At 44.3% G+C, this 26,729-nt stretch overlaps 1 protein-coding gene across 1 annotated transcript; it reads right to left on the bottom strand.

Annotated features, from left to right (window-relative positions):
* Positions 1-21,184: 21,184 nt before the first annotated feature.
* On the bottom strand, positions 21,185-26,218 carry LOC121349868 (the record flags this gene model as incomplete). The annotated part of the gene is made up of 8 exons (XM_041460658.1): positions 21,185-21,407; positions 21,814-21,848; positions 22,323-22,426; positions 23,013-23,196; positions 23,645-23,793; positions 24,743-24,806; positions 25,627-25,690; positions 26,063-26,218. Coding segments are annotated over 8 exons (916 nt in total), but the record flags the coding sequence as incomplete, so codon positions are not given.
* Between the last annotated feature and the right edge of the window lie 511 nt (positions 26,219-26,729).

The following is a 26,729-nucleotide window of genomic DNA, read 5'->3' as shown; positions in this document are numbered from 1 at the left end:
GTGGATTTCTGTTGGAATCTTCTCCAGAGGCCTCAGGCTGAAGAAATAAAGACCTTGGGAATAACAGAAGGATCTTAGATCATGGGTCAATGCTGGGGAATGCCAGCATCAGAAAATGCTGCCTCTGTCTGTCCCTTGTACCTGCTTTGGGGGCTGTGCCCTAACTGGCTGTCATGGCTTGACAATGGCCAAACACTAGGCACCCACAAAATCTACTCACTCACTCTCCCTTGCCATAGCTGGCCAGAGGAGAGAAAAATTTAATGAAGGGTTCATTCAAGTTAAGGACCAAGAGGGGGAAAACACTCCAAGGGCAAAACAGGCTCAACTTAGAAACTGAAAATGAGTTTATTACTAACAATATCAGAGGAGGCTAATAAGAAGTAAAAATAAGCCCTTAAAACACCTTTCTCCCCCACAACCCCACCCTCCTTTCCAGTGACAGCACAGGGAGAAAGGCCATGGGGTTTTGGTCAGTTCATCACCAAGATTTTCTTCCGCTGCTCCAGCAGAGGAGTCCTTCTCCTGTGAGACCGTGGGATCCCTCCCATGGGAGACAGTCTTCATGAATTCCTTCAGCATGGCTCCAAATCTCATGAGCAGCAGTTCTCCCAAAACTGTTGCAGTGTGAGTCCCTCCCACGGGCACACAGTCCTTCCAAAACTGCTGTGACGTGGGTCACTCTTCCACAGGGTGCAGTCCTTCAAGGACAGGCTGCTCCAGCCTGGGAGCAAGGGCTCTCTCCTCTGAGTCTTCCCCTGGGCCACAGCCCCCTCCAGGCATTCCCCTGCTCCAGCATGGGCACCTCCCTCATGGGCTGTGGGTGGATCTCTGCATTCCTCATGGATCCATGGCCTGTGGGTGGATCTCTGCATTCCTCATGGATCCATGGCCTGTGGGTGGATCTCTGCATTCCTCATGGATCCATGGCCTGTGGGTGGATCTCTGCATTCCTCATGGATCCATGGCCTGTGGGTGGATCTCTGCATTCCTCATGGATCCATGGCCTGTGGGTGGATCTCTGCATTCCTCATGGATCCATGGCCTGTGGGTGGATCGCTGCATTCCTCATGGATCCATGGCCTGTGGGTGGATCTCTGCATTCCTCATGGATCCATGGGCTGTGGGTGGATCTCTGCATTCCTCATGGATCCATGGCCTGCAGGGGCACAGCTGCTTCACCATAGTCTCACCATGGCCTGCAAAGGAATCTTGGCTCCAGTGCCTGGAGCACCTCTTCCCCCTCCTTCTCCACTGACCTTGGTGTTGCCATGTTGTTTCCCTGAAATGTTCTCACCTCCTCCTCTTATCTGTCTGGAATTCAAACTACCCCGCTACCTTTGTTTTGATTTCTTCTTAAATATAATATCACAGAGGCACTGCCATTCTCTAATTGACCCAGCCTTGCCCAGCAGCATGTCCGTCTTCAAAGCCATCAGGGATTGGCTCTGCTGGACATGGTCACAGAAGCCACCCCTGTGTGCCCCCCAGCTAACCAGGCCATGCAAAACCAACATACTGGCTTATTGAACTCTCTGCGGGAAGAAAAAACATTTTTTTTCAAAGTTGTCCTGGCAACTCATTGAACTACCATACCCACTGAATTCTTCCCCTTATCATGGAACTGCTATCTCAGGCCACCCAGTCTTTCTGTCAGCCTAGTTAATTTGTGGACCAAGCAACACAATACAGAGATAATTCCAGCAGGGATAATAACCATGGCATTCACAGCCCTTTACTGGTCTGCTGTGGGAGCTGGAAGAGATATTTGCTGATGATACCTGTCTGGTTATGTGCAAGTAGTCACTAAGCCTGTGCAAGACTATGCATGGTGTGTGTTCAGGTGGCCCTTACCTGGCTGATGTGTTTCTGTGTGGTCAACGTGCTTAGCTTTTTTGGAAAAGAGGATCTGGAATCCTCAATGGATCCAGAAAAACTTTCCTTTTCTGCAGAGCCAGGGTTGTGGCAGGCTGCAGGAGAGTTTCAAAGCCAGCAAGTAAACCTGTAAGGACCAAATTCTGGCAAATTATTGGCAGGCAATAAAGTGACTCTAAAGAAATTCCTCTTCCCATGGAGTAGTTAGGGAGGAACACTTAGATTTGTGGCCCTTGTATTAGGTAAATTCTTACAAAGTGAAGGAAAGAGAAAAACAAGGATGATGCTTAGGGAAGAAGCATCTGACAAGTAGGCTGGGGAGTGCTAGTGTGGGTAGTTTGCTGTGTAAAAGGATGCCAGCTGTGTAAATCAGGATTTAGCTCTGCCAATCCAGGCAAAGACGATGTCTCACTGTTAGCTTGCTTTACATTTTTTATAGAAGCAAATCAGTAAACACAACTGTACACATGGGGAAATCTTTTTCCCAGATGAAAAACTCACAGTGTACACAGCTGTACCTCAGCCCTGCCTGGTTCTTGATGCCTTTTATGTTAAAGACTGCTACAGCTTTGAAAATAACCACTTAGATTCCTAGATTTCACTTTGGAAATAACAGAACAATATAATGGACATCTATCAAAATTACTCAAAACAATCTAAAGTACTAAATGGAAAACATTTTCTTCAGGAATTTTGAATGACCCCTACAATTCTGAAGCAGTGAGAAAATTTTCTCTTAGATATTACAGATGAAACTGTTAAGTCCCATCATGTTACTGAATTATTCCAAACCATTCTCAGAATTATACTTAAGGTAAAGGTTCATGGCAAGAGAGGGACCTAGCATTTTATTTTTCTTCTTCTGAAACCAATTTTCTGCCTACTGCCTTTAGTAGTTAAAGGCCTTTGCTAGAAGCCAGTCTTACCTTGTGTCAGGTCTACTCATGGCACTTGGGACAGTTTTCAGAGCTGGCTGACGACTGTCCTGGCAAGGTTTTGCTTTGCCTTTCATGGCAAATCCCAATGGGGATTGAATCTGTTGCACTGATTATCTTTTGTACAGTAGTGGAAAACCAGGAACTGACTAGAATGCCGTGAAGTTATCTCTACACTGATTCCCTACCAGGTATTATCATCAATGGGTGTCTTTGTCCATTGCACTGATAATGATAGATGAGCAGTATCGTATAAAGCTAGATCTTGTCATTTGTCAGCAAAGCTACTGGTCTTCTGCTGAGGGGCTAACAGAACATGTTGGAATTTTGAAGATGAGTTCAAATATTTACAACAGGGAATATTAAAGGGTACTGAAAAAATATATTTTCTAAAAGGGATCAGATAGAAAAGCACCACTTCAGAATTGTCCAGAATTTTATTCTACCTTCTCTACCTCCCAACCAGCCACATTTGGCAGATCTACTCTTGGGGGAAAAAAAAAAAAAAAAAAAAAAAAAAAAAAAAAAAAAAAAAAAAAAAAAAAAAAAAAGCCTTTCCATGCTTTTAATAGAACAAAAGATCAGAGCTAGAAAAAGATTTATCAGGTCATGCAGCACATCTTCCTGATAATAGAACATTGTTTTTTGAAAGTGCATTTTTTTCTAGTGCTTTGACTAGTTGTAGAAGACATAAATGATGGATGGTGTTTTTATCATTAACCTTGGGAAACAGTTTCAGAGCCTAACAAATCTCAGTGTCAGGCTTCTCCACATTAATGCTGCTGCTTTGTCAGTAATTTCATAGTTTTGTACTTGTTGCTTTTTCTCCAAAGTGCAGGCTCTTACTGAGTTTAAGAACAGGATTAGATACTGCAGATAAATCTTGACTATCCATCCTCATGTTTCAGCAGGTGGGTTGCTTCTCTGCAAAGCAGTCTCTTGGAAATCTAAGAGTATTTCTTCACTGAATGAATGAAGGGAAATCCCAGTCTGACCCTGAACTGAAAATCATTGCCATGCAAGTTGCAGAGAGCAAAGTTGCAGAGAACCACCTTGTCCATGAGCCCAGTGAACTACATTGGGAAATAAAGTTAGGATGAATCTTGGTTTCTGCTGCTGCAGTGGTTAACCAGCTTGGCATTGGAAGGGACAAGGAACACACATGCTGCCAGAGATCAGCTCTTTGCTGCCAGGTGATAACATTTTACAGCATGGCTACCATCATGTCTGGTTGTCCTTTGCCTGCTTTCCATTGCTTTGAGCATTTGCTTATCTTTTAAAAAAACACTGCACATTCTGAGGGATTTGGTCACTATGACAGTAAAACCACTCACCCTTAGTCAAAAAAGAAGAACATGGCCTGAAAAGAGACAGAAAAGGACTGGAGGTGGAGATGGAGAGCTCTGAGCGCTCTGCAAGTACCAAGAAGGCTGCCAGGATCTGTTCCTGTCTGCTCACACAACATGAAGGCAAGCACCAGGAAGAAGATGGGAGCTGCTTGGCCTTCAGGACAGCACTGCCACGAAAACAACAGGCAAAGGCTGGTTGTAATAAATTAATCAGGAAAATAGAAGTGTTCCCTTCATACGGGAAGAGGACAGAAAAACAGTTTTAAGAAGGAGTTCCGCTACTTTTTGAAAGGGATTATGTGATCTGTGAGAATTGTAGAATCATTAGGATTGGAAAAGACCTCTAAGATCATAGAGTCATAACATTACCCTAACACTGTCAGATCCACTAAACCATATCCCTAAGCACCACACCTCCATGGTTTTTGAATATTTCCAGGGAGGATCAATCCACCACTCCCTTGGGCAGCATGTTCCAATGCTTGACAACCTTTTCAGTGAAGAGATTTTTTGTAATATCTAATCTCAATCTCTCCTGGCAGAATTTGAGAACATTTTCTCTCGTCCTATCACTTGTTACTTGGGAGAAGAAGCCAACCTCCACCTCCCTACAACCTCCTTTCAGATAGTGGCAGAGAGAAATGGGAAGGAATACCCTGTTCAGCTAGTTGAGTTAGTTAAAGGACTGAAATTTGTAAGTTGGCTTCTGTTGACATTATCCTAATGGAACAAAGCAGACATTCACAGTCTCTTTCACTGTTTCACAGATCAACTCACACTGGTTAAAGCAAACTTCTGTATAATTAAATCCATTTGATGCAAAATTGTTTCCCTGTTGCTCAGAGGCCAATACAACCTTTTCACAGTACTCAGCCTTCATTTGACATATCATGTGAAGCGGGATTTGGTTTTTGTAAAGTAATACAGAGTTTCAAAGAGATTATTACAAGTGAAGTAAAAGGCAACACTTGCTGTTCTTGCAGCACGGACAGAAGATGTCAATGAAAAATTTTTACTGAAGAATATTAAAATAAGTACTTTGGATCCACCAGCTCATATTAACAGTTTGCTTTGTGGTCCATGGGTTTCCCATTTCCTGTTTAATTTGTAACTTGTGAGTAAGGTAACCCATCCACAAGGGGTGGAGCTTTCCACAGTTTTTCTTATTATGACATTATTTGTATCTAAGACTTGGACTAGAGATGCATGTTGAGGCTGCTTCTTTGCAGGGAAAGGACAAGCAGGATCTCAGCTGTCTCTCAGCCAGCCCCACTGCCCTAAGAATTATGCTTTGCTCACTCCCCACCACTTGAAGCATTGTTTTATGATGCAAAAGAGAGTGGCATGCACAGGTACAGTGCAGAGGAAAAGCTGTGCTCCTCCACCACAGGAGGAGGAAAACATTTAACTTTGACCTGCATCTATTGATAGTAGTGATGCTGTGAGGGGAGAGCTGTGGTTGAACATACTTCCCTTCTGACAAAGAGCCAAACCTGAATGGATTTTGCCTAGCCTGAATTTTTGTGCTAAGATGACTTAGTTGACTAAACATAAATGTCTGTGCTCTTTGATGAGCCCTTTTTGTTTAACACATCTCGGGGCTGTCCAGTGTAATACAGGAGAAAGCAGACACCTGTGTTTTTCAGCAGCCTGGGTTAGAAGTTGAAAGGAATACATAAGGGCATCTCAGATTCCACATTCCACATATCTATATTTAGGTAACCAAACCTTGCCAACATTGTCCTAATATGCATCTACAAAGCACCAGTAGAACAGTAAAGGTGAGCTGGGAGAAATACATCACCACTTAGAGCCAAAGGGTGGTGACACAAATATAACTGTGTCTTATGTTAGAGAAACCCCAAACATACATGCTGCAGTTAATTGTGTGCCAGTTCTCTCCTCATATGTAATGTGGTTCAATATATGTGGTCTCTGCATTCTTAGAGATATGGAAAACTGGGGTACACAAGGCCCTGATAATCTGATCAAATATAGCCTGTTTTGAGTAGGGTGTATGGCTCCCTGAGATCCCTCCCAGCCTAAGTTACTCTGTGATACTGTGATTTTTCCAAAGATGGGAAGGAGATGGAGAGGAGGATGGTGTTGAAAAGGGGAAGATCTTTATCTTGGGGTAGTGCTCATATGCTGTCTGCCAGACTATCACATTCAGATTGTAACCTCAGAGAGCCAATGCTGGGATCTGTCTTCACTTAAAATTAATATCAGGTAGAAACCAGTGATGAAAATCAACTCTTCTGCCCGACATAATCCCTAAAATGCTCATATAGGCATGTGAATTTCAGCATAAGCTCTCTGACAAAAAATTGGATAATAGACAGGAAATAGAAGACATATGATAAATGGTCATTTGTCATCATGGAGTGGAGTTCTACAAGGAGATTGCTATGGCTCATTCTGCCCAACATATTTATCAATGATCTAGGAAAGAAGGACAAAGTTAAGATAAGAGAAACAAAGTCCAGCTTTGAAGAACTGCAAAAGGTATTGCTCTGGCAATAATATGGCAGATAAAATCAGAATAAATAATACAAATGCATAAAAAGGGTCCAAAGCTTTCTGAATGAATGATGAGCTCATATGACTTTACTACTCAGGAACATGATGTCTGGATACCTTGTTTACAAAGATTTTATCTTCATAAACATTTTGTCAGTGCTCACACACTTGGAAACACCTATCTAATCTAGGAGTTTTTAGTAAAGGGCTAATGAACAGAGTAGATGAGTATTTGTCATGGTTTAAGCCCAGCCAACAGCTCAGCCGCACATAGCTGCTCTCTTACTCCTACCTGGTGGGATGGGGAAGAGAATCAGAAGAGCAACAGTGAGAACAATCATGGGTTGAAATAAAGACAATTTAACATGTACAGCAAAAGCCATATGTGCCAGCAAAGCCAAACAAGGAATTCATTTACAACTTCCCATGGGCAGTCAGGTGTTCAGCCACCCCCAGGAAAGCAGGGCTGCATCACACATAACAGTGACTTGGGAAGACAAATGCCATCACACTGATCTCCTCCCCTTTCTTCTTTTTTCCCCAGTGTGGGATGTCCCTTGGGTCAGCTGGGGTCAGCTGTCCTGGCTGTGTCCCCTCCCAGCTCCTTGTGCACCCCCAGCCTCCTGCTGCTGGGGTGAGGAGCAGGAAAGGCCTTGACTGTGTCAGTCCTGCTCAGGAGTAGTGAAACATCCCACTTTTACCACACTGTTTTCAACACAAATCCAAAACACAGCCCCATGCCATGTACTACAGAGAAAATTAACTCTACCCCAGCCAAAACCAGCACCATGTGTCTCTATATATATAAATACCACATCTTTGTTCATGTTCCTGCTGCCCTGTCTCAGGGGAGTTATAACAAAACTGTGAAAGGTTCAGGAAAAGGCAACAAGGATAATAAAGGTATGGAACAACTTCTCTGCAAGGAACAATTAAGCTGATTAGGAGACCTCAGGGACTATTGAAAGGATATATGATAGAGGTCTATAAAACCATGAGTGGCCAGGGGTGGGTACATAGATAATTATAATTCCCTCTCTTCCAAGAATAGGATTAGTGGGCACTGTCTGCAGCTAGAAAATGACAAGTTCAAAGTGCACAGAAAGAGAGGGCTCTTCAGGTGTTTTGTGGCTGAGCTATGGAGCATCACACCATAGGCTGTTGTGGGTTCAAGAGCTGACTACCAGATCATGTGAAACCAGAAAGGAACAGAATGACTTGATGGACCAAAAATCCATTAAGGTCTACTGAACATAAAGATGTGACTACTTTCTCATGATTTTGTCCTGCTAACTGCTGGCAGGTAATTAAATATTTGGGGAGGTAGCATGTTTGCCCTCATGATTAAAATGTTTCCCTAAGAACAATCTTGACCACTTACACAGGTTGGAAATTGCTGGAAACTAGTGATCTGACTGAGTACAGTGACTCCTCTTTTCTCTTGTTCTGGTATTCCTGGAGTCCTGCAATCACATGCTTAGGAAAATTCTTTGCAAAGATGTCCACAGTAAAGATGCCCATAGCAAAGACAGCTTATGTTTTCTCACCCCTCAAGAGAGCAAAACATGCCTTGTTTCAGAAATCGCTAGCAGAGATTTCACATTAAACTCATCTATATTCAGTTACTAAGCAGGCTGGAGTAAAACTTGCAATCCAGCCCAGTACAGGAGAGAGCTCAGCTGCACTGCCCTGGGGGCAGGGCAAGAAGCAGACAGTCAATTAAACCTGACAGCCAGAACAGAGCACAGCACTGTTTGCTAGATAGAGTCGTTATCTCTTATTACTTAAATGAAACAGGAGGGCACTTTGTATAATAAAGGAATAGTTAATTGTAGTGCAGCTCTGTTTTCTGGCATAATATAATCATTACTAATCTGTCAAATTAGAAAACAAAGATTATCCTATCCAAGTTTTGTTAAGATCAGACCTTGTTACAATTGCAAACCGTTTTTTTCAATATAGGTTATGATACACTGAGTTTTTTTGCAGCAAAACTCTCTCTGGTTGTGAGAGTGGATGCTCTCCCCTGTGACTGACATAATCTGTCCTGCCTCTCTCCAGGGTACCCCACAGGCTTCCCTCAGGGATGAAAACCAGCTTTGAATGTTACTGCACTTTTCAAGCTTTACAGACGAGACACATTTCTCTCTAACTAAAAAGACCTTTTCTTGTTTTGGTTCCCTCAGCTGGAATCATCTGCAAGCCTTGTGGCCAAGTGTGTTGACAAAGGAAAATCATCAGATGACGAATACTCAGTAAGGATGCTCTGAACCCAACCTTGACCCAGCAAAAGCCAGCCATAGGGATAGAAGAAATTTGGGGAAGGCACCTCACACATTTACATTTCCTCTTGGTATACTGTAAATTGACCTTGAGGTTTTCAGCTTGTCCATGGAAGAGCTGCCTTTTTTTTTTTTTTTTTTTTTTTTTATCTGCCTGAGAAGACCCCAGGATACCCTCACTGGAGGAATTTAAACAATGGTAAAGAGTTTTTTTTGAGCTTCCTTAGTTGTGTTCTGGGACACGAGGACTAGTCTATGTGAGCTCTTCCAGGCCAATTTTGTGCAATTCAAGGATTTTTGAGATCAACCCATTCAATGCATATTTCTGAATGTAATTTGACACAAATCTGCTTCTATGTCTCTTCAACACTGAATATACACTCATGGATTCTTTCTTTCAAATCATTTCAGTTTATGTGCTTTCAATTAAAATGTTATAAAACATTTATTGGTTCTTGCTGCAAAGCACCAAGGACGTTTACATTTTAAAAGACACTCTCCATACTGAATTTGTGGTGCTTACTGCTGTATTGCTTGCAGTCTTGCCTCCAGTTCTGAATATTTGCCAGCTGTTTCCAACACAGTCCTTGGATTTCACTGAATGTTCCCATATGGATGCTTTCTGGAGCTGAACCCACTGAATTTGAGCTGTTTGCTATTGTGGCAATATAGAGACTAGAGATGATCTGTATTCCTAAATACGATGAGCTGATGAAGAGTCCAGTGACAAAGGAATCCCAACACAGGCAAAGGAGCACAGGCCAGTGCTTGTTTTGCCACAGCATTTCCATACGACCATTTGAACTTGTATCAGATCCCAGTGGGGCAGTTCATGATCTCCTGCCTTGGAGGAATTCCATGAGGATGGACATGTCATGATGAGGGGGCTGGTTCTGGTGGGACAGGGATCAGGGGATGTGGGTGGCTGTGCCAGCTGATCATTGCATGAGTAAAGAGTAATGCACAGAATGGGGACCCCATGAGAAATGTATTCCAGTCCCTCTATACTGCTTGCCTTTGTCCTGTTTTGAATTAGTTATGGCCAGGTCCTCAGAAATATTTAGTCAAAGAATTCATGAGAACTTCGAGAAACGAGATTTTACATCCCAGTTTTGAAACCTTGCCACCTAAACACCTTTGAGCCTGACCCTTCACTGGAGACAAATAACAGCAAAGAGACCTTTTTCCATAGAAAACCAAACCTTTGACCATTCTGGGATCCCATTCAACTCTTTTCTGACAGACACTCACCATGAGCTTCAGCCACAAGTCCTCTATGAAGATCCATTTACACACAAGATTCTGTAAAACTGCAGCTACAAGCATCAGTTGTCTAGAAAGTGCTTTTGTTACTTCTAACTGTAATTTTCTTGCTAAACCCACACCCTGAACTATCCTATCTAATTATACTCACTGGCCATCTTTCCCCTTTTTATTGGCAATATTTTTCTTGTTAATTGTGCATACTTGGTTTTAAAGAATGGTGCCTGCCTTTCCTTATGTGATTCTGCAAGGAATATTTCTGCATCCTGTATAGTTTCTCTGACATGTTTATGTCTTTCTGGTTACTGTAAAAAATACAAGACATATTATGTACGGCAGAAAACCAGGCTGGCACTTTGCAGCTTTAACATTGTGCCATATTGTATAGTTAAAATAAATGTTCTTGGTATCAGCTTTATTACTTCCATTAGTCGGTCTAACGTCTGGATTTGCAGGAGTTCTTCCATCAGGATGTTAAAGGGAAATCACCAGCTGCTCAGCATAAGCCCCCATGCTCAATAGCACCTAGGGAGCAATCAGGGACTCTGCAGAGAAACACAGGGTGCTCCTCTGGGGCTGTGTTAGGGCTCTGAAATCAATCTCTTCTCTCCAGGTACTACAGTTAACATGTGATAGACTGCCAAAAAGAAATTAGCACCACAGGGGTAGGAAAGAAGATCCACAGAATCAGTTTGTACTGGCTGTTCTTTTCTAATTTTCATTAAAAATATTCCACCTCAGATATTGCAAAGGGTCTCCTCTGAGTGATGCTACAGCAGTCACTCAGGACAGGTTTATTCAACACTGCTAAATTTGTTCAATAAGTATGTCTGTGATGACCCTCCTTTAAGGGGAAGGAAGCACTTAAGATTCAAAGGAGAGGGTTGTCACACCTGTGTGGTTTGAAATATGCTCCAACCATTCCTGACTGACAGCTGTAAAAAGAAATGAATATGGCAACCTAGAGCTCAGCACAATTTGTGTCTTATGAGTATTCCAACTCACATATCTTGGCAGTGCCTTCATGGTGTATATACAGCTGAGCAAGCCACCCTGGGGTCCCTTCACAGACTCCGTGGTGTTTATGATGCAGTTCACCTCTGTGAACTATACTTTGTTTTTGGTTAGATTAATCACATCAAAATATCTGTTGACAGTGCTGACTAATCTCCACTGATCATTCACAGACCACACACTACCTGAGATAGACACTTGTGTCAGACACACCGAATGTTAGGCCGGGTGAGTTCCACAAAACAAGTGGACTTTGATTTACATAAAGATTCATTGAAGATTCCCTTTGATCTAGTTGTCCCTGACTGTCTTTGACTCTAATTTTCACTGAAGACATTGGAATCATCTCTATTTGGTCAGCAGAACCCTGCTCTTGGTGTCTCTTGGTGAAACTAATTTCACAGAATCACAGAACCTCAGAATTCTTTTTTTTTTTTTTTTTTTTTTTTTTTTTTTCTGCCTGAGAAGACCCCAGGATACCCTCACTGGAGGAATTTAAACAATGGTAAAGAGTTTTTTTTGAGCTTCCTTAGTTGTGTTCTGGGACACGAGGACTAGTCTATGTGAGCTCTTCCAGGCCAATTTTGTGCAATTCAAGGATTTTTGAGATCAACCCATTCAATGCATATTTCTGAATGTAATTTGACACAAATCTGCTTCTATGTCTCTTCAACACTGAATATACACTCATGGATTCTTTCTTTCAAATCATTTCAGTTTATGTGCTTTCAATTAAAATGTTATAAAACATTTATTGGTTCTTGCTGCAAAGCACCAAGGACGTTTACATTTTAAAAGACACTCTCCATACTGAATTTGTGGTGCTTACTGCTGTATTGCTTGCAGTCTTGCCTCCAGTTCTGAATATTTGCCAGCTGTTTCCAACACAGTCCTTGGATTTCACTGAATGTTCCCATATGGATGCTTTCTGGAGCTGAACCCACTGAATTTGAGCTGTTTGCTATTGTGGCAATATAGAGACTAGAGATGATCTGTATTCCTAAATACGATGAGCTGATGAAGAGTCCAGTGACAAAGGAATCCCAACACAGGCAAAGGAGCACAGGCCAGTGCTTGTTTTGCCACAGCATTTCCATACGACCATTTGAACTTGTATCAGATCCCAGTGGGGCAGTTCATGATCTCCTGCCTTGGAGGAATTCCATGAGGATGGATATGTCATGATGAGGGGGCTGGTTCTGCTGGGACAGGGATCAGGGGATGTGGGTGGCTGTGCCAGCTGATCAATGCATGAGTAAAGAGTAATGCACAGAATGGGGACCCCATGAGAAATGTTGTATTCCGGTCCCTCTATACTGCTTGCCTTTGTCCTGTTTTGAATTAGTTATGGCCAGGTCCTCAGAAATATTTAGTCAAAGAATTCATGAGAACTTCGAGAAACGAGATTTTACATCCCAGTTTTGAAACCTTGCCACCTAAACACCTTTGAGCCTGACCCTTCACTGGAGACAAATAACAGCAAAGAGACCTTTTTCCATAGAAAACCAAACCTTTGACCATTCTGGGATCCCATTCAACTCTTTTCTGACAGACACTCACCATGAGCTTCAGCCACAAGTCCTCTATGAAGATCCATTTACACACAAGATTCTGTAAAACTGCAGCTACAAGCATCAGTTGTCTAGAAAGTGCTTTTGTTACTTCTAACTGTAATTTTCTTGCTAAACCCACACCCTGAACTATCCTATCTAATTATACTCACTGGCCATCTTTCCCCTTTTTATTGGCAATATTTTTCTTGTTAATTGTGCATACTTGGTTTTAAAGAATGGTGCCTGCCTTTCCTTATGTGATTCTGCAAGGAATATTTCTGCATCCTGTATAGTTTCTCTGACATGTTTATGTCTTTCTGGTTACTGTAAAAAATACAAGACATATTATGTACGGCAGAAAACCAGGCTGGCACTTTGCAGCTTTAACATTGTGCCATATTGTATAGTTAAAATAAATGTTCTTGGTATCAGCTTTATTACTTCCATTAGTCGGTCTAACGTCTGGATTTGCAGGAGTTCTTCCATCAGGATGTTAAAGGGAAATCACCAGCTGCTCAGCATAAGCCCCCATGCTCAATAGCACCTAGGGAGCAATCAGGGACTCTGCAGAGAAACACAGGGTGCTCCTCTGGGGCTGTGTTAGGGCTCTGAAATCAATCTCTTCTCTCCAGGTACTACAGTTAACATGTGATAGACTGCCAAAAAGAAATTAGCACCACAGGGGTAGGAAAGAAGATCCACAGAATCAGTTTGTACTGGCTGTTCTTTTCTAATTTTCATTAAAAATATTCCACCTCAGATATTGCAAAGGGTCTCCTCTGAGTGATGCTACAGCAGTCACTCAGGACAGGTTTATTCAACACTGCTAAATTTGTTCAATAAGTATGTCTGTGATGACCCTCCTTTAAGGGGAAGGAAGCACTTAAGATTCAAAGGAGAGGGTTGTCACACCTGTGTGGTTTGAAATATGCTCCAACCATTCCTGACTGACAGCTGTAAAAAGAAATGAATATGGCAACCTAGAGCTCAGCACAATTTGTGTCTTATGAGTATTCCAACTCACATATCTTGGCAGTGCCTTCATGGTGTATATACAGCTGAGCAAGCCACCCTGGGGTCCCTTCACAGACTCCGTGGTGTTTATGATGCAGTTCACCTCTGTGAACTATACTTTGTTTTTGGTTAGATTAATCACATCAAAATATCTGTTGACAGTGCTGACTAATCTCCACTGATCATTCACAGACCACACACTACCTGAGATAGACACTTGTGTCAGACACACCGAATGTTAGGCCGGGTGAGTTCCACAAAACAAGTGGACTTTGATTTACATAAAGATTCATTGAAGATTCCCTTTGATCTAGTTGTCCCTGACTGTCTTTGACTCTAATTTTCACTGAAGACATTGGAATCATCTCTATTTGGTCAGCAGAACCCTGCTCTTGGTGTCTCTTGGTGAAACTAATTTCACAGAATCACAGAACCTCAGAATATGCTGAGTTGGAAAGGCCCCACAAGACTCATCAAGCCCAACTCTTGTTCCTGCCCAGGACCATCCTCAAGAGTCACACGATGTGCCTGAGAGCTTTGTTAAATTCTTCTTGAGCTCTGCTAGGCTTACTGCTGTGATCACTTCCCTGGGGAACCTGTTCCAGAGCCCATACACCCTCTAGGTGAAGAACCTTTTTTTAATATTCAACCTAAACATCCCCTGACACAACTTCAGGTCATTCCCTCAGGTCCTGTCACTGGTCACAAGAGTGAAGAGATCAGTGTCTGCCCCTTCCTCTTCCCCTCAGGAGGAAGTCTTAGACTTTGATTAGATCTCCTCAGTCTCCTTCAGGCTGAAAGACCAAGTGACCTCAGCTGCTCCACACGTGGCTTCCCCACAAGGCCCTTCACCATTGTTGTTGCCCTCCTTTGGACACTCTCTAACAGTTTAATGTCTTTCTTACATTGTGTCACCCAAAACTGCACACAGGACTGCAGGTGAGGCTGCCCCAGGGCAGAGCAGAGCAGGACAATCCCCTGCCTTGCCCGGCTGTCCATGCTGTCCCTGATGTCCCTCAGGACAGGGCTGGCTCTCCTGGCTCTCAGGGCACTGCTGACTTGTGTTCAACTGTTCACAGGACTCCCAGGTTCCTTTTCATGGCTCTGCTTTCCAGCCTCTCATTCCCCAATCCATTCATATACCCAGGATTGCTCCATCCCAGGTGCAGAATCCAGAATTTTCCCTTGTTGAACTTCACATGGTTGGTGATTGCCCAGTCCTCTGATTTGTGAGGTGTCTTTGCAGGGTCTCTGTGTTCTCAAGGGAGTCAGCAGCTCCTCCCATTTTTGCATCATCTGTGAACTTTCTCATTATCGCTTCCAGTCCTGGTTATCAGTGCTGAGCAATGTGCTGAAGGAGAGAGGTGGGTTAACTGTTTAGCCCAGTGCACATCTGCACTCCCAGGCCTGAGATACTTCCCAGAGAGAAAAAGGGAGCTGTTCTGGTGTTAGTTCAGGAAAAGGTCTGACTGATAAGCAGCAATTTATATTTTTAACTAACATCACTGAAGGTGCCCAGCAAACAGGCCCCAGTATTGAAAAGATTATCTTTGCCAATACAGGGTAGTGTTTCTGAGCCTAGGTTCAGCTAAGCATTTTTGTAAAGAAATAATTTTGTTAATTCTACCATTTTGCCTAGGTTTTAATCAGATCCTGTGCTCAGATGAGATTTTTTAGCCATTGTAATTCACTGGCCTAGGAGAGCTTAGCTCAGACGCCATGTTTGATCTGCAGCAAAGTTGTTCTTTTCATTCACATGGTCAGCTGGCACAAAGGGTGGCACAAAGGGTCAAGGGATTTGGGACAATTGTCTTTGGATCATTCAGGATCAAAGCACAGATTTTAGGTGGTTCAAATTTTCTTCCACCCACATAGTAAGAGATCACAGAACCTTTGGCATCCAGTTCCCCATAAATGCAATAGGCAGTGACAACTGAAAGCAGGAAAATATGCCAGTTCTTTTGGGCAGACACCAGCAGATTGAGGAGCAAGAAAAAATTAGAAGTATGAAGAGGATGCTTCAATCTTCCCAAACTGAAGAAGTACGAAGAAACAACAAGTGCTTCCTGAATGAGCCACTGGAGAACAGGGTGTTTGTCTGTGGTGCCAGGGGAAGGTATAGAAGGACAGGATGTGCTGGTTGGTGCTATGCAGGTGAGGAACCAAACTCTGTTTTGGTTTACACAGTCTCAACTTGTGTTTATCAAGGATTCTAAGCAGAGGAATGGGTGTCTCACCCCAGCTTATCTCATTGTGTAATTCCAGGTAAGCAGTTGTTCTTCTGTCATTTGTGGAAAAGCCAAGAGAACATCTTTGTGTCCCTGAAGTAACCATTGTCACTAAGGCACTATGGGACTGTCATTGGATTTATGGTAGGTGATACCCCTATTTATTTCATTAGATTATGTAGTACAAGCACTGGAAGAACTTCATGTTCTGAACATTGCAGTGGTCACATTATGACCAAAGAAGGGTCAAGTGTAGAACACTGAGAGGGCAGAGTATCTTCATGAAGAGGATAGAACACCTAATCCCTTCCAAGTACAAAACAAAACAAGCCAGAAGTTTTCAAAAAATCAGGGAGAGAAAATTTAGTCACCCTTATAACTGATCTAATTTCTGCCATATTGTACTTTATAAATTACATTTTCTGTCTAATTTGAGGGACAATTGAGCTTTTTTGCAGCTTTCAGCTTCTAGGATCCTTGATAGATCTGAATCAGACACCCAGTCATGATTATAAAGAAATATCTCCTTTCCAAACCATAACAATCACTCACTTGCTTAATTTCTCATAGATTTTCAGGAAAGACAGGTCAAAACTTTCTTCTTTGCTTTCTCAGCTAAGAATATTGACCTTGGGCTCTAGAGATATTTCCAATCCTTTTCTTGATGTTTATATAATTTATGTGAGGAGCAATTTAAATAGTGAAGAACTCTCCAAAATGCCATATTGGTTAGGGTTTGGATCTGCTTTGGGCAGTAGGAAAGCATCTCTCTGGACTTCTGTAAGGCCTCTGACACTGCCTCATGACATCCTTCTCTCTGAATTGGAGAGAGAGGGATTTGGTGGGTGCAGTGTTTGGTGGATGAGGAAGTGGTAGGATAGTCACATCCAGATACAGTGGTCAAGGGCTCGATGTCCAGATGGAGGTCAGTGACCAGTGTGTCCCTCAAGGGTTTGTATTGGGATCAGTGTTATTCAATATCTTAATCAGTGACACAGACAGTGGGATGGACTGCACCCTCAGCAAGTTTGAAGGGGTCACCAAGCTGGGGGTGCAGTTTACACACCTGATGGATGGAATGCCAGTTAGGACTTGGACAAGCTCAGGAAGTGGAACCATGTGAACCTCGTGAGGCTTGACAAGGCCAGGTGCAAGGTCCTGCAAGTGAGTCTGACCAGCCCCTGGTACAATACAGGCTGGAGGACGAAGGGATTGAGAGCAGCCCTGCGAAGAAGGACTTGGATTTACTGGTCAAGGAAAAGCTGGACATGAGCCAGCAATGTGCTTTTGTAGCCCAGAAAGACAAATGTGTCTTGGGCTGCATCAAAAGCCTCACGGGCAGCAGGTTGAGGGAGGTGATCCTGGCCCTCTACTTTATTCTTTTGAGATCCCATTTGGAGTGCTGCATCCAGTTCTGGGGTCCCCAGTGCAAGAAAGACATGCAGGGAGTTTGGAGATGGGCCATGAAGATGATCAGAGGGCTGTGAGGAAAGGCTGAGGGAGTTAGGACTGCTCAACTCTCTCTAGGCTGGAGAAGAGAAGGCTCCACATAGCAGCCTTTTAGTACTTAAGGGTATCTTATATGAAAGATGGAGCCAGACTTCTTAATAGGGCTTGTTGTGAGAGAAGAAGGGGTAATGGCTTGAAAGTGAAAGAGGGTAGGTTTAGGCTAGATATAAGGAAGGCATTTTATACAATGAGGGTAGTGAAACAGTGGAACATTGCACAGGGAGGTGCTAGGTGCTAGGGCAGACACTGATCTCTTCACTCTTGTGAGGAAACACTCCAGTCCAGGATAGACAGGATTCTGAGGAATGTGATTGAGTTGATGATGTCCCTGCTCATTGCAGGGGATGTGGAACTAGATGACCATTAAATATTCCTTCCAATCCAACCATTCTATGATTCTGTGGTTCTAAGATTATGATTCAAGGTCTCATCCAAAGCAAAAAGAGAATCTGAGATCTCAGTAAGAGCTGTGATACATTAAGTTTCATCTGCAGGCAGAAAGTCCTGCATGCCAGCCTTTCAGAGAGGCGTAATTCAGTGTTTTATGGAAATAGCAGTGGAGCTGTCTAAAGTCAGGGTGGGCAGAAGAAGGAGATATTCATCTCTGTTTTATTGTGAGGACTTGGGTGGATCCACAAACATTCAGCAGCAAAAAAGGGCAGGGAATTTCAGTTCTTCCTGGGTGGGCAGCAGCTGCATGGAGATTTCAAGTATCTAATAAATACTTGAAATAGGTGAATGTGGATTAATATGTTGTCCATTTCCAAAGATTTTAAGAAGGCATGCTCAGACTTGTCCATACCAGTGGAGGGGTGTGATACCAAACACACTACACTTTCAAAGCACAGAAGGATTTTTTCAGTCAAGAAGGCAAAATATTACTAGAGTGGCCTGTATGAACTGTCAGAACCTGTATGCATTTGGTCTAGAATATATATTGAATACAATATTTTATGTAATTTCTTATATTTCCTGTATTAAGTCACTCCCTTTGCAAAAAAGAGCCCTCTTTCTGTGGTGGTGTATATTTCTCTGTTCCTTGACAAAATATAAAAGTAGAAAGACCCATAACAATGCAAGCAAAATGATCATTAAAATAATTTTTATTCTAGAAGTTCAGTATGAGTTTGCAGTAAAATTTGTGAGTGGGAAATTATGCATTTTTTATTAAGTCCAAACCACTTCTCCTGTCCCAGTTGACGATCTGCCCTTGTTTCAAACCAATTAAGCTAGAGCTAATCTCTCTGTTGATTTGAGACATGCTGTCTTTGTTACTTATAGCTCCTTTTGTGCACAAAGTTGTAATCGATTTTTTTGTAACCTACATCTGTATTGGAGAATAATCATCCTTGTACAAGCACAGAAGAACCAGACAACTTTGAACTTGGTTCAGGGCCAAGTGAAGAAAAACCAAAAGCTTCTCATTGACTTCACTGCATATTAGATCAGGCTGTCACTGTCTGCATTCAGCCAAGGACATACTGTAGCTAATTTAAGGCCTGTATTGTGAATAGGGGGGAAAGGACAGTGAACATGCAGTACACATTCCATTTACCACCTGCCCTTGGTGAAAGGTGCCTGGAAAACTTTGTTGAGGAAGACATTTAGGAAGAAATTTGGAAGAATGAGCCTTCATCATTACCTGACTTTAAAGGAGTTTGCAGAAGTGTTTTTTTTTTTTTTTTTGTTTTTTTTTGTTTTGTTTTGTTTTGTTGTTTTTTGTTTTTTTTTTTGTTTTTGTTTTTTTTTTTTTTTTGTTTTGGTTTGGTTTTTTTTTTTTTTTGGTTTTTTTTTTGTTTTTGTTTTTGTTTTTTTTTTTGTTTGTTTTTGTTTTTGTTTTTGTTTTTCTTCCCCCCTGGGAAGTCGATAGAGTACTGGAGGATACAAACAAAAAAAGATTCAAACCGAACCCAACCAACCAAACAAACCTCCCAAACCAATAAACAAAAACCCAACCAATTAACCAAACAAACAAACAAAAAAAAAAAGATACAGGTTGGGAGCTGAATCAGATGGACAAATAAACTCACTATGAGTAACTCCAACTATTGCTGCATTTGGATGTACCTTCTGAGAGATACATCTGCTCTTAGAAAAACTCTAGGATATTTTTGGCTGGAAAGCTACACAACCCCATGAACGAAAGAGTTAAATAGTGAGCATAAACTGTGAGGTAAAGCAGGCTTAGAGGGCTCACTCTACAAACATCCTTGTAAAAGAGCACTGCTCTGAGCTGCCATCTCCTCTAACAAAGTACTGAGCTCCTGGGAGCCAGGCCTGAAGGTTGAACTGATGGTAATACATCACCACCGTGTGGTCATCGCCAGGAAAACAAACTGCCTTTGAATAGCTGGGAAAACGGGAGCTGATGTTTCAAAATTAGGGTGATGTGGTTATTGTGGTGACAGACGCCTTACAGCTCTTGGACACAACACTGCTCTGATGTGAACATGTAATAGACATAAAATGATTGTCCCTGTTGCTGGGAATAGAAGGAGTATCTTCCTCAAAACAGGTATTATGCTTTAGAGGGAAGTACTGCAGAGCATAGCAAAGGATAACATTGCTTTGTTCTAGCCTTCCTGGCAAGTTTGTTCTTGTTGGTTTTGTTTGTTTGTATTTTGTTTTTATTTCATTTGGGTTTTTTTTTTTTTTTTTTTTTGGGGTTTTTTTTTTTTTTTTTTTTTGGGGTTTTTTTTTTTTTTTTTTTTTGGGGTTTTTTTTTTTTTTTTTTTTTGTGGAATGGAGGTTCCTGTGAGGTATCTAGGACAGTTAGGGATCTTTCTGCTTTCATTAGGACTGTGTGCAAAGCAACACCTTAAAAGATCCTTGTCTGAAACAGTGTGGAGGTCACTGCCCAGAAGGCTGCACACCCTGGTTTTTGTTTGAATAACAGCAGGAATCTCATTCCATATTCTTCTTTTGCCGTAATATTGTTTTCATCCCTACTCAGATAATAGGACCTTTACAGAAGGAAAGTCCTTTTTTGTAATAGCTTTCTACAACATTGACTTCTGCCACATCTCTCTTGTGATTAGAGAGGGATGAGATTATTCTGATCTTTGGTGAAGTGCTCTGGCTCTTCAATTAAGGAATTGTGACAGTCCTTGAATTATTCTTCCCCTTCTTCTCACAAACTCAAATTCTTCTCTTTATTTTGAGTTATAATGAACTCCTGAATGTGGCCCTTAGTAAAGGACACAAGTCAAATCTTATGAGGAATGGCCAAGGGATCTGGAGGTATTTAGCCTGTAGGAAATGAGGCTCAGGGGAGACCACACTGTTCTCTGCAACTCGCTGAAAGGAGGCTGTAGCCAGGTGGGGATCGGTCTCTTCTCTCATGTAGCAAGTGACAGGACAAGAGGACATGGCTTCAAGCTGTACCAGGGCAGGTTCAGGCTGGAATATCAGAAGAAATTTCATCCCAGAAAGGGTTGTTAAGCAGTGGAATGGATTAATGGAAGTGGTGGAGTCACTATTTGTCATGGTTTAGGAATGGTATTCCCCAATTTAGTGTTCCCACTGAAACGCTTTTCTGCTCCCACCTCCGCACCCTCTGAGGTGGGAGGGAGAGGAGAACCGCCTGCTCTGCCTTCTCCCTGCGGAGCCAGCACAACGGGGTATTCCAGCTGCTGCTCTTGCACAGACCCCCAGCCTAAGCAGCCCCAGTGCTCCGTGAGGAGAATTCAGCTAAAGGCAGGGAATCTAATGGCACCTGAGAGTGCCGTTTGTGGTGTGGGGATTATGTCTTGGCTCTGTCTTATGTGCTATCACTTCGCTTGCCTGAGAGCATCTCCACTGCAGAAACACTTTAGGGACTAAGCTCTTGGGGACAAAAAGTGTCTTGGCCACATTACAAGGTACCCTGCAAGTGACAATGAGCATTTGGTGTCTTCTGCATTCAGAAAAAAACAAGGAAAGTTCCCTTTATATCAAGTTGCCCCTAAACATATTTCTCACATTTTTTTTAAAGTACAGACACTGTACTAGAGAGTCACTTCAAGAGAAGATAAAATATTTTAAAATAAAATAATTAACTGTGCAGGTCTCTCACTGCCCATGGCATATACACAGAGCTTACACTACCAAAGAACTTCTCACTGCCCAGAGAAGCAATTCATAGCACAATTAATGCAAATCATAGCACCAGCCAGCCTTACCCTCAACTAAATAGCCAGTTTCACACCTGCACACTCCTTTCCTCATGCAACACTTTATTGCCTTGGTTTTCCTTAAAAAGTGTCCCAAACCAGTGATAAATGTCTCCTTACCTCACGGAACAGGTGACAAGAAGAACCACATCTGCCTAAATCGAAAGCAACAAAAAGAGAAGAATCTATAAAAACCAAACAATAAGTTCTCATGTCCTGCCTAGGTAACCTGAAGAGGCAGACTATAAAACTCACTTAACTCAGGGAAAAAAGACCTACCTAAGTACACAGCAGGTTTCAACAAAAGGAGTTGCAAGAAAGAAACAGAAGACAAGCAGAGTCTTCACTAAATGGTAAAAGTAAACCCAAAGATGAGACAGGAGGATCCTGCTGTGTCCAATCCCTCTCCAACTGAGATGGAGCCCAGCAGTTTAAAGAAAAAAGACAACCCACAGCTTTCTAGCACACTTGTTAAGCAGTTTCCTTCACTTCACAGAACTCAGACTGCAAAACTCGTAACATCCCACAGGGCTGCACTCCAGAGAAAAGCTGGGACTTGCAGGCACAGCCAGGGTGTGAGGGCTGTGCCTGCAAGGAGCTCCAGGAGAGCTGCCAAGGTGCTGCCTTACCTCAGCCAGCTCCTTTGTCCTGGCATAGCCATTCTTCTGCAGGATGGCCCAGACGATCTCGGTGTCACTGACGTTCATCTGGCAGCCGTAGGTCTCCAGGTACACTGCAACAAAGGCCGAGTGACACAGGAGCCTGCTCAGCTCCCATCCACAGCCCGTCCTATTCCCTGCTCTGCGGGAACAAGCCCTCAACACCACCACTGGCGTCAGGGAAGCAGCACAAAGGCTGCACCTGCAGCCCACAAAGGATAAACCGAGGGGCAGGCTCTGGGAAGCTGTCTGCTCTGCAACACGGCAGGGCTGGGCTGTGACTGCAGAGCAGCAGCAGCTGTGTCCTCACCGAGACACAACCCTCAGGGCAATGAACACCATCCCCGCAGGGCACCACAGCCCCGCAGGGGCTGCCACAGCCGCACTGACAGCCCAGCACACACCGCGGGCAGGCGCCAGAGCAACCTGCCCTCTGCCCAGCTCCGTGGTGGAAGAACACACACGACTTGGCAGCCAAGAACTAAACTCCTTCTAGCGTCAAAACTCCCTCAGGGTCCCAAAAGCAACCAAACAAGCCATTTTCCCCACTCTGCTCCGACTGTGAAGCACCATTGTCCGCACCGGCCTTGACCCAGCAGGGAGGCCACAGCAGTGGGGTTCGGCTGACCCCAACAGCTCCGGCCCCGAAGACCCACAGACCTTTTGGGGCCGCGGGGGTAGAGCCCGGCTCAGGCGCCAGCTCTGGCGACGGCCCCGGCTGCCCCGCCGCAGCTGCCCTCAGGAAGTGCCGCAGGTCGGGCCCCGCGGGCAGCGCGAAGCCGCGCCACGCCGGCCGCTGTCCCGGCCCGCATTGGAAAAGACCTCCGAGGTCATCGAGTTCAGCCTGTGACCCAGAAGCACCATTTCAACTAAACCAGGGCACTGAGCGCCATGTCCAGTGTTCCCTTAAACACCTCCAGGGACGGGCACTCCACTACCTCCCTGGGCTGCCCATTCCAAGGTCTAATGACCCTGTGAATTCCTGTGAAGGAATTTTTCCCAATGTCCCACGTAAAGTCCCCTGGTGCAGCTGAAGACCATGTCCTCTTATCCTGTCCCTTGTTCCCTGGGAGCAGAGCCTGAACCCCAGCTGGCTGCTCCCTCGTGTCAGGGAGTTGTGAGGGTGAGAAGGTCCCCCCTGAGCCTCCTTTTCTCCAGGCTGAGCCCCCTCAGCTCCCTCAGCCTCTCCTGGTGCTCCAGCCCCTTCCCCAGCTCCACTCCTCTCTGGACATCCTCCAACACCTCCATGTCCTTCTTGAAGTGAGGGACCCAGAACTGGACACAACACAAACCCTTTCCTGGTCCTGTTTCCCCACTATGGCTGATACAGGCCAGGATGCCCGTGACCTTGTTGACGTCCTGGTACTCATGTTCAGCTGCTGTGGACCAGCACCCACAGGGCCTTTTCCACTGTGGTTTTTCCAACCAAACTGCCCCAAGGCTGGAGTGAAGGCACAAGACAGCAGGACACAGCTGTTCCGTGGTGCCTCGCCATGGCCATGGAAACAGCCAAACCAGGTGGTCCCAACCCAGCTCCCCTCTAGCCCTGTGTGGCCTGACGTGCAGACAGTGACACCAACAGCACAGCCCCAGCACCAACGCCTTTATTGCTGCTCAGGGGGAGGAGGGGAGGGGGTGGCCCAGGGCAGGGGACCCCCAGCTCATGGGAGCACCAGGTGAGGCCCCAGCAGAGGGATGGAGGGTCCGGGCCAAGGCAGCAGTGCAGGGCAGTGGCAGGACTGGTGGTCTTCGGCTCAGGCAGGGAATGGCAAAGTGGTGAATGGAGCATATTTAGTGCTGAAGGGCTCTCATTGCCTCATCTTCATCCGCGGGGCTGGAAGCGAACGTCTGCTCCAAGCAGCAGGAAATTCTGGGAGAAAGAGAGAAAGCACTGGGCTGCTTTGGGCCCTGGCAGCTGCATTGCCCAGCACCCACCACATGCCTGAAGGGAGAATGGACTGGGACATGTGCTCTGGTTTGCTTCTGGGTCATTGGGATGTCAGTGAAGAGCACCCCCCTTTTGTAAACTTCCATTGGGCTTCCTGGTGCATCAGCTCACTGCCAATTGCCCGCATGCCTGCTTCTGCTAGGAGGCAAAAACCCCCACTTTTCCCCTGACATTTTCACAGCCATCCCCTGGGCCTGAGGAATGGCCATCATCCCCATTTAATGTAACCTAAGTCCTCACCATCCCTTGGGTATAGATTCTGAAGGAATTGCCACAGCCAGACAGGACACACAGTGATTTCTCTCAGCTGATACGGTGGTACCCAGCTCCCAGCATGGGTAATGCTCCCGGAGATGGGGAGCAGATACAAAGTAAAAGGTTCCTCATGGATGGGAAAAGCTAGGAAGAGCTGCTTCTAAACCCACTTACAGCCCCCCAGTACCTGGCAGCGTCTGGATGTACGTCTGGAGCTCGTTTTTCACAGACTTGGCCACATTGTCACACACCTATGGGACAGAAAGGCCACAGAGCTGAGCAGGGGCAGCCGGGTCACAGCCATGCTCCCTGCTCCATGACAAAGCCTGCTTAAGTGAATGAGCACAGATGACTGTTGAGGTGAACTCTCTGTGTGTGGAGACACAAGGATTGACTCTATTTTCTCAGAAGGTTGATTTATTATGTTATATATTATACTAAAATACTACATTAAAACTATACTAAAAGAACAGAGAGAAAAAAAAAGATCAGAATGCTACAAAGTGCAGGAATAGAATAGAATGCATAACAAAATCCTGTGTCTGCTCACAGCCTCGGCAGAGGTGGGTGTGATTGGTCATCAATTGAAAACAATCCACATGTATCAATGGAAGATGCACCTGTTGCATTACACAGCAGCAGATAGTTATTGTTTACATTTCTTTCCTGAGACTCCCAGCTTCTCAGGAGGGGAAAAATCCTAGGAAAGGATTTTTAATAAAATATCATAGCTACAGATGGCTGCCTCCATTCATCAGGCAGCGCATTAAGTGTCCAAGACACAAGCAGGGTTTATACCTACAAGCATCTGCTTGCAACAATTTCCCCTCAGCACAGTTCAGCTCTGGGGAGACCCTTGGAAGGAATCTCATCTGGCCCATGCAGGAATGAACCATGCTGAGCTGCCAGGGCATGGCCAAAAAAGAGCAACCAAGAGGATTAACCCATCCCACTGGTGTGTGCTCCAGCTATATTTGTATCCCTATACTTGATCCTTTGAGGACATTACCTACAAGTGAAGACTAAAGACAACCAGGAATCCCAGGGCCCTGTGTTCTACTGCTCACATACCATGGTCTCTAAATTCTTCTGCAACAGGGACTTATCAGCCTTTTTGAACAGGTCGTAAAACCACCTGCAGAGAAGCACAGAGAGAAGCACTGTCTAGCTCAGATCCATACTGTAGAAGTATGTGCCCAGGAAAGGGAGATGATAGAGGACATCATTCTCAAGCAAGAGCCTGGGAACATCATTCCCACACCAATTTGACATGTGGCTTTGCCTCAGGATTTACATTTGAAAACAGACTCACTGCTAAACCACACCCACCCCCTTTAAATGTGCAGCCACAGCAGGAGAAATTCAGGCCAGATTTAAGACCAGGCAACCTCAGATTTGCCAACAAGCTACTCCTCACACCAGGGCCTCATTCCAATGGCAGAGCAACATTCCAGTGGCAGCTGGGCTAACACACAGTGTTTCCAGACCTTTCAGTGGAGTCACATACTTAAGCTTGCCTGAAAAGCGCAAGCCGACTTTGGAGGCGCGGGCACTACAGTTCGAGGTGCTGATGGTGGGCTTCCCAGTGGTGTCACTGCCCAGCCTCAGGGTGAATTTGATGGAGATATTTTCCAGCTTCAGGTTGAAAGATCCGGGCCCCCGGCTGCGGGGAAAAGGAGGATGATAAAAGGATGTTTGTCAATACCGAGGCCTGGTGAAGAGACCTCAAATCTGCTTCAGGATGAATCTATCGAGATCACTCTCCCGCTTGTATTGTGCATCCAGAGGAGATTGGGAAAGTGTTTAAATTAAGGGGAACCAAATTTCACTGGCACATAAACTAGGAGAGGTAACCTTTAAACAGAGGGAAGAGAGAGCAAGTAGAGGTGGTGGAAGAGAGACCTGAGGGTCCATGAATAGCTCGCTTTTCATGTGCCTTGTTCCTGCCTCCCACCCTGTTTTATCCATCATATCTGGGGGAGCAAAATGACAGCTGCCCAAAACACAAGGGAGAGGGAGAGGAAGAGGAGAAAAAACCTGTCCAGATGCAGAGAGGGGGACACAGAGTGGGCCTGAACAGGGAGAGGAAGAGCTGGACACTCACATAAAGAGAAACTTCACCCAGCAGTCCCCATTCATCTCAACAAAGGCATTGGAGATGGCGACCTGCAGGC

Source organism: Pyrgilauda ruficollis, unplaced genomic scaffold, assembly GCF_017590135.1.
Source record: "Pyrgilauda ruficollis isolate IOZ18807 unplaced genomic scaffold, ASM1759013v1 scaffold147, whole genome shotgun sequence".
Lineage (NCBI taxonomy): Eukaryota > Metazoa > Chordata > Aves > Passeriformes > Passeridae > Pyrgilauda > Pyrgilauda ruficollis.
Note: the sequence above shows the minus strand (reverse complement) of the source record. Positions and strands in the feature narration are given on the sequence as shown.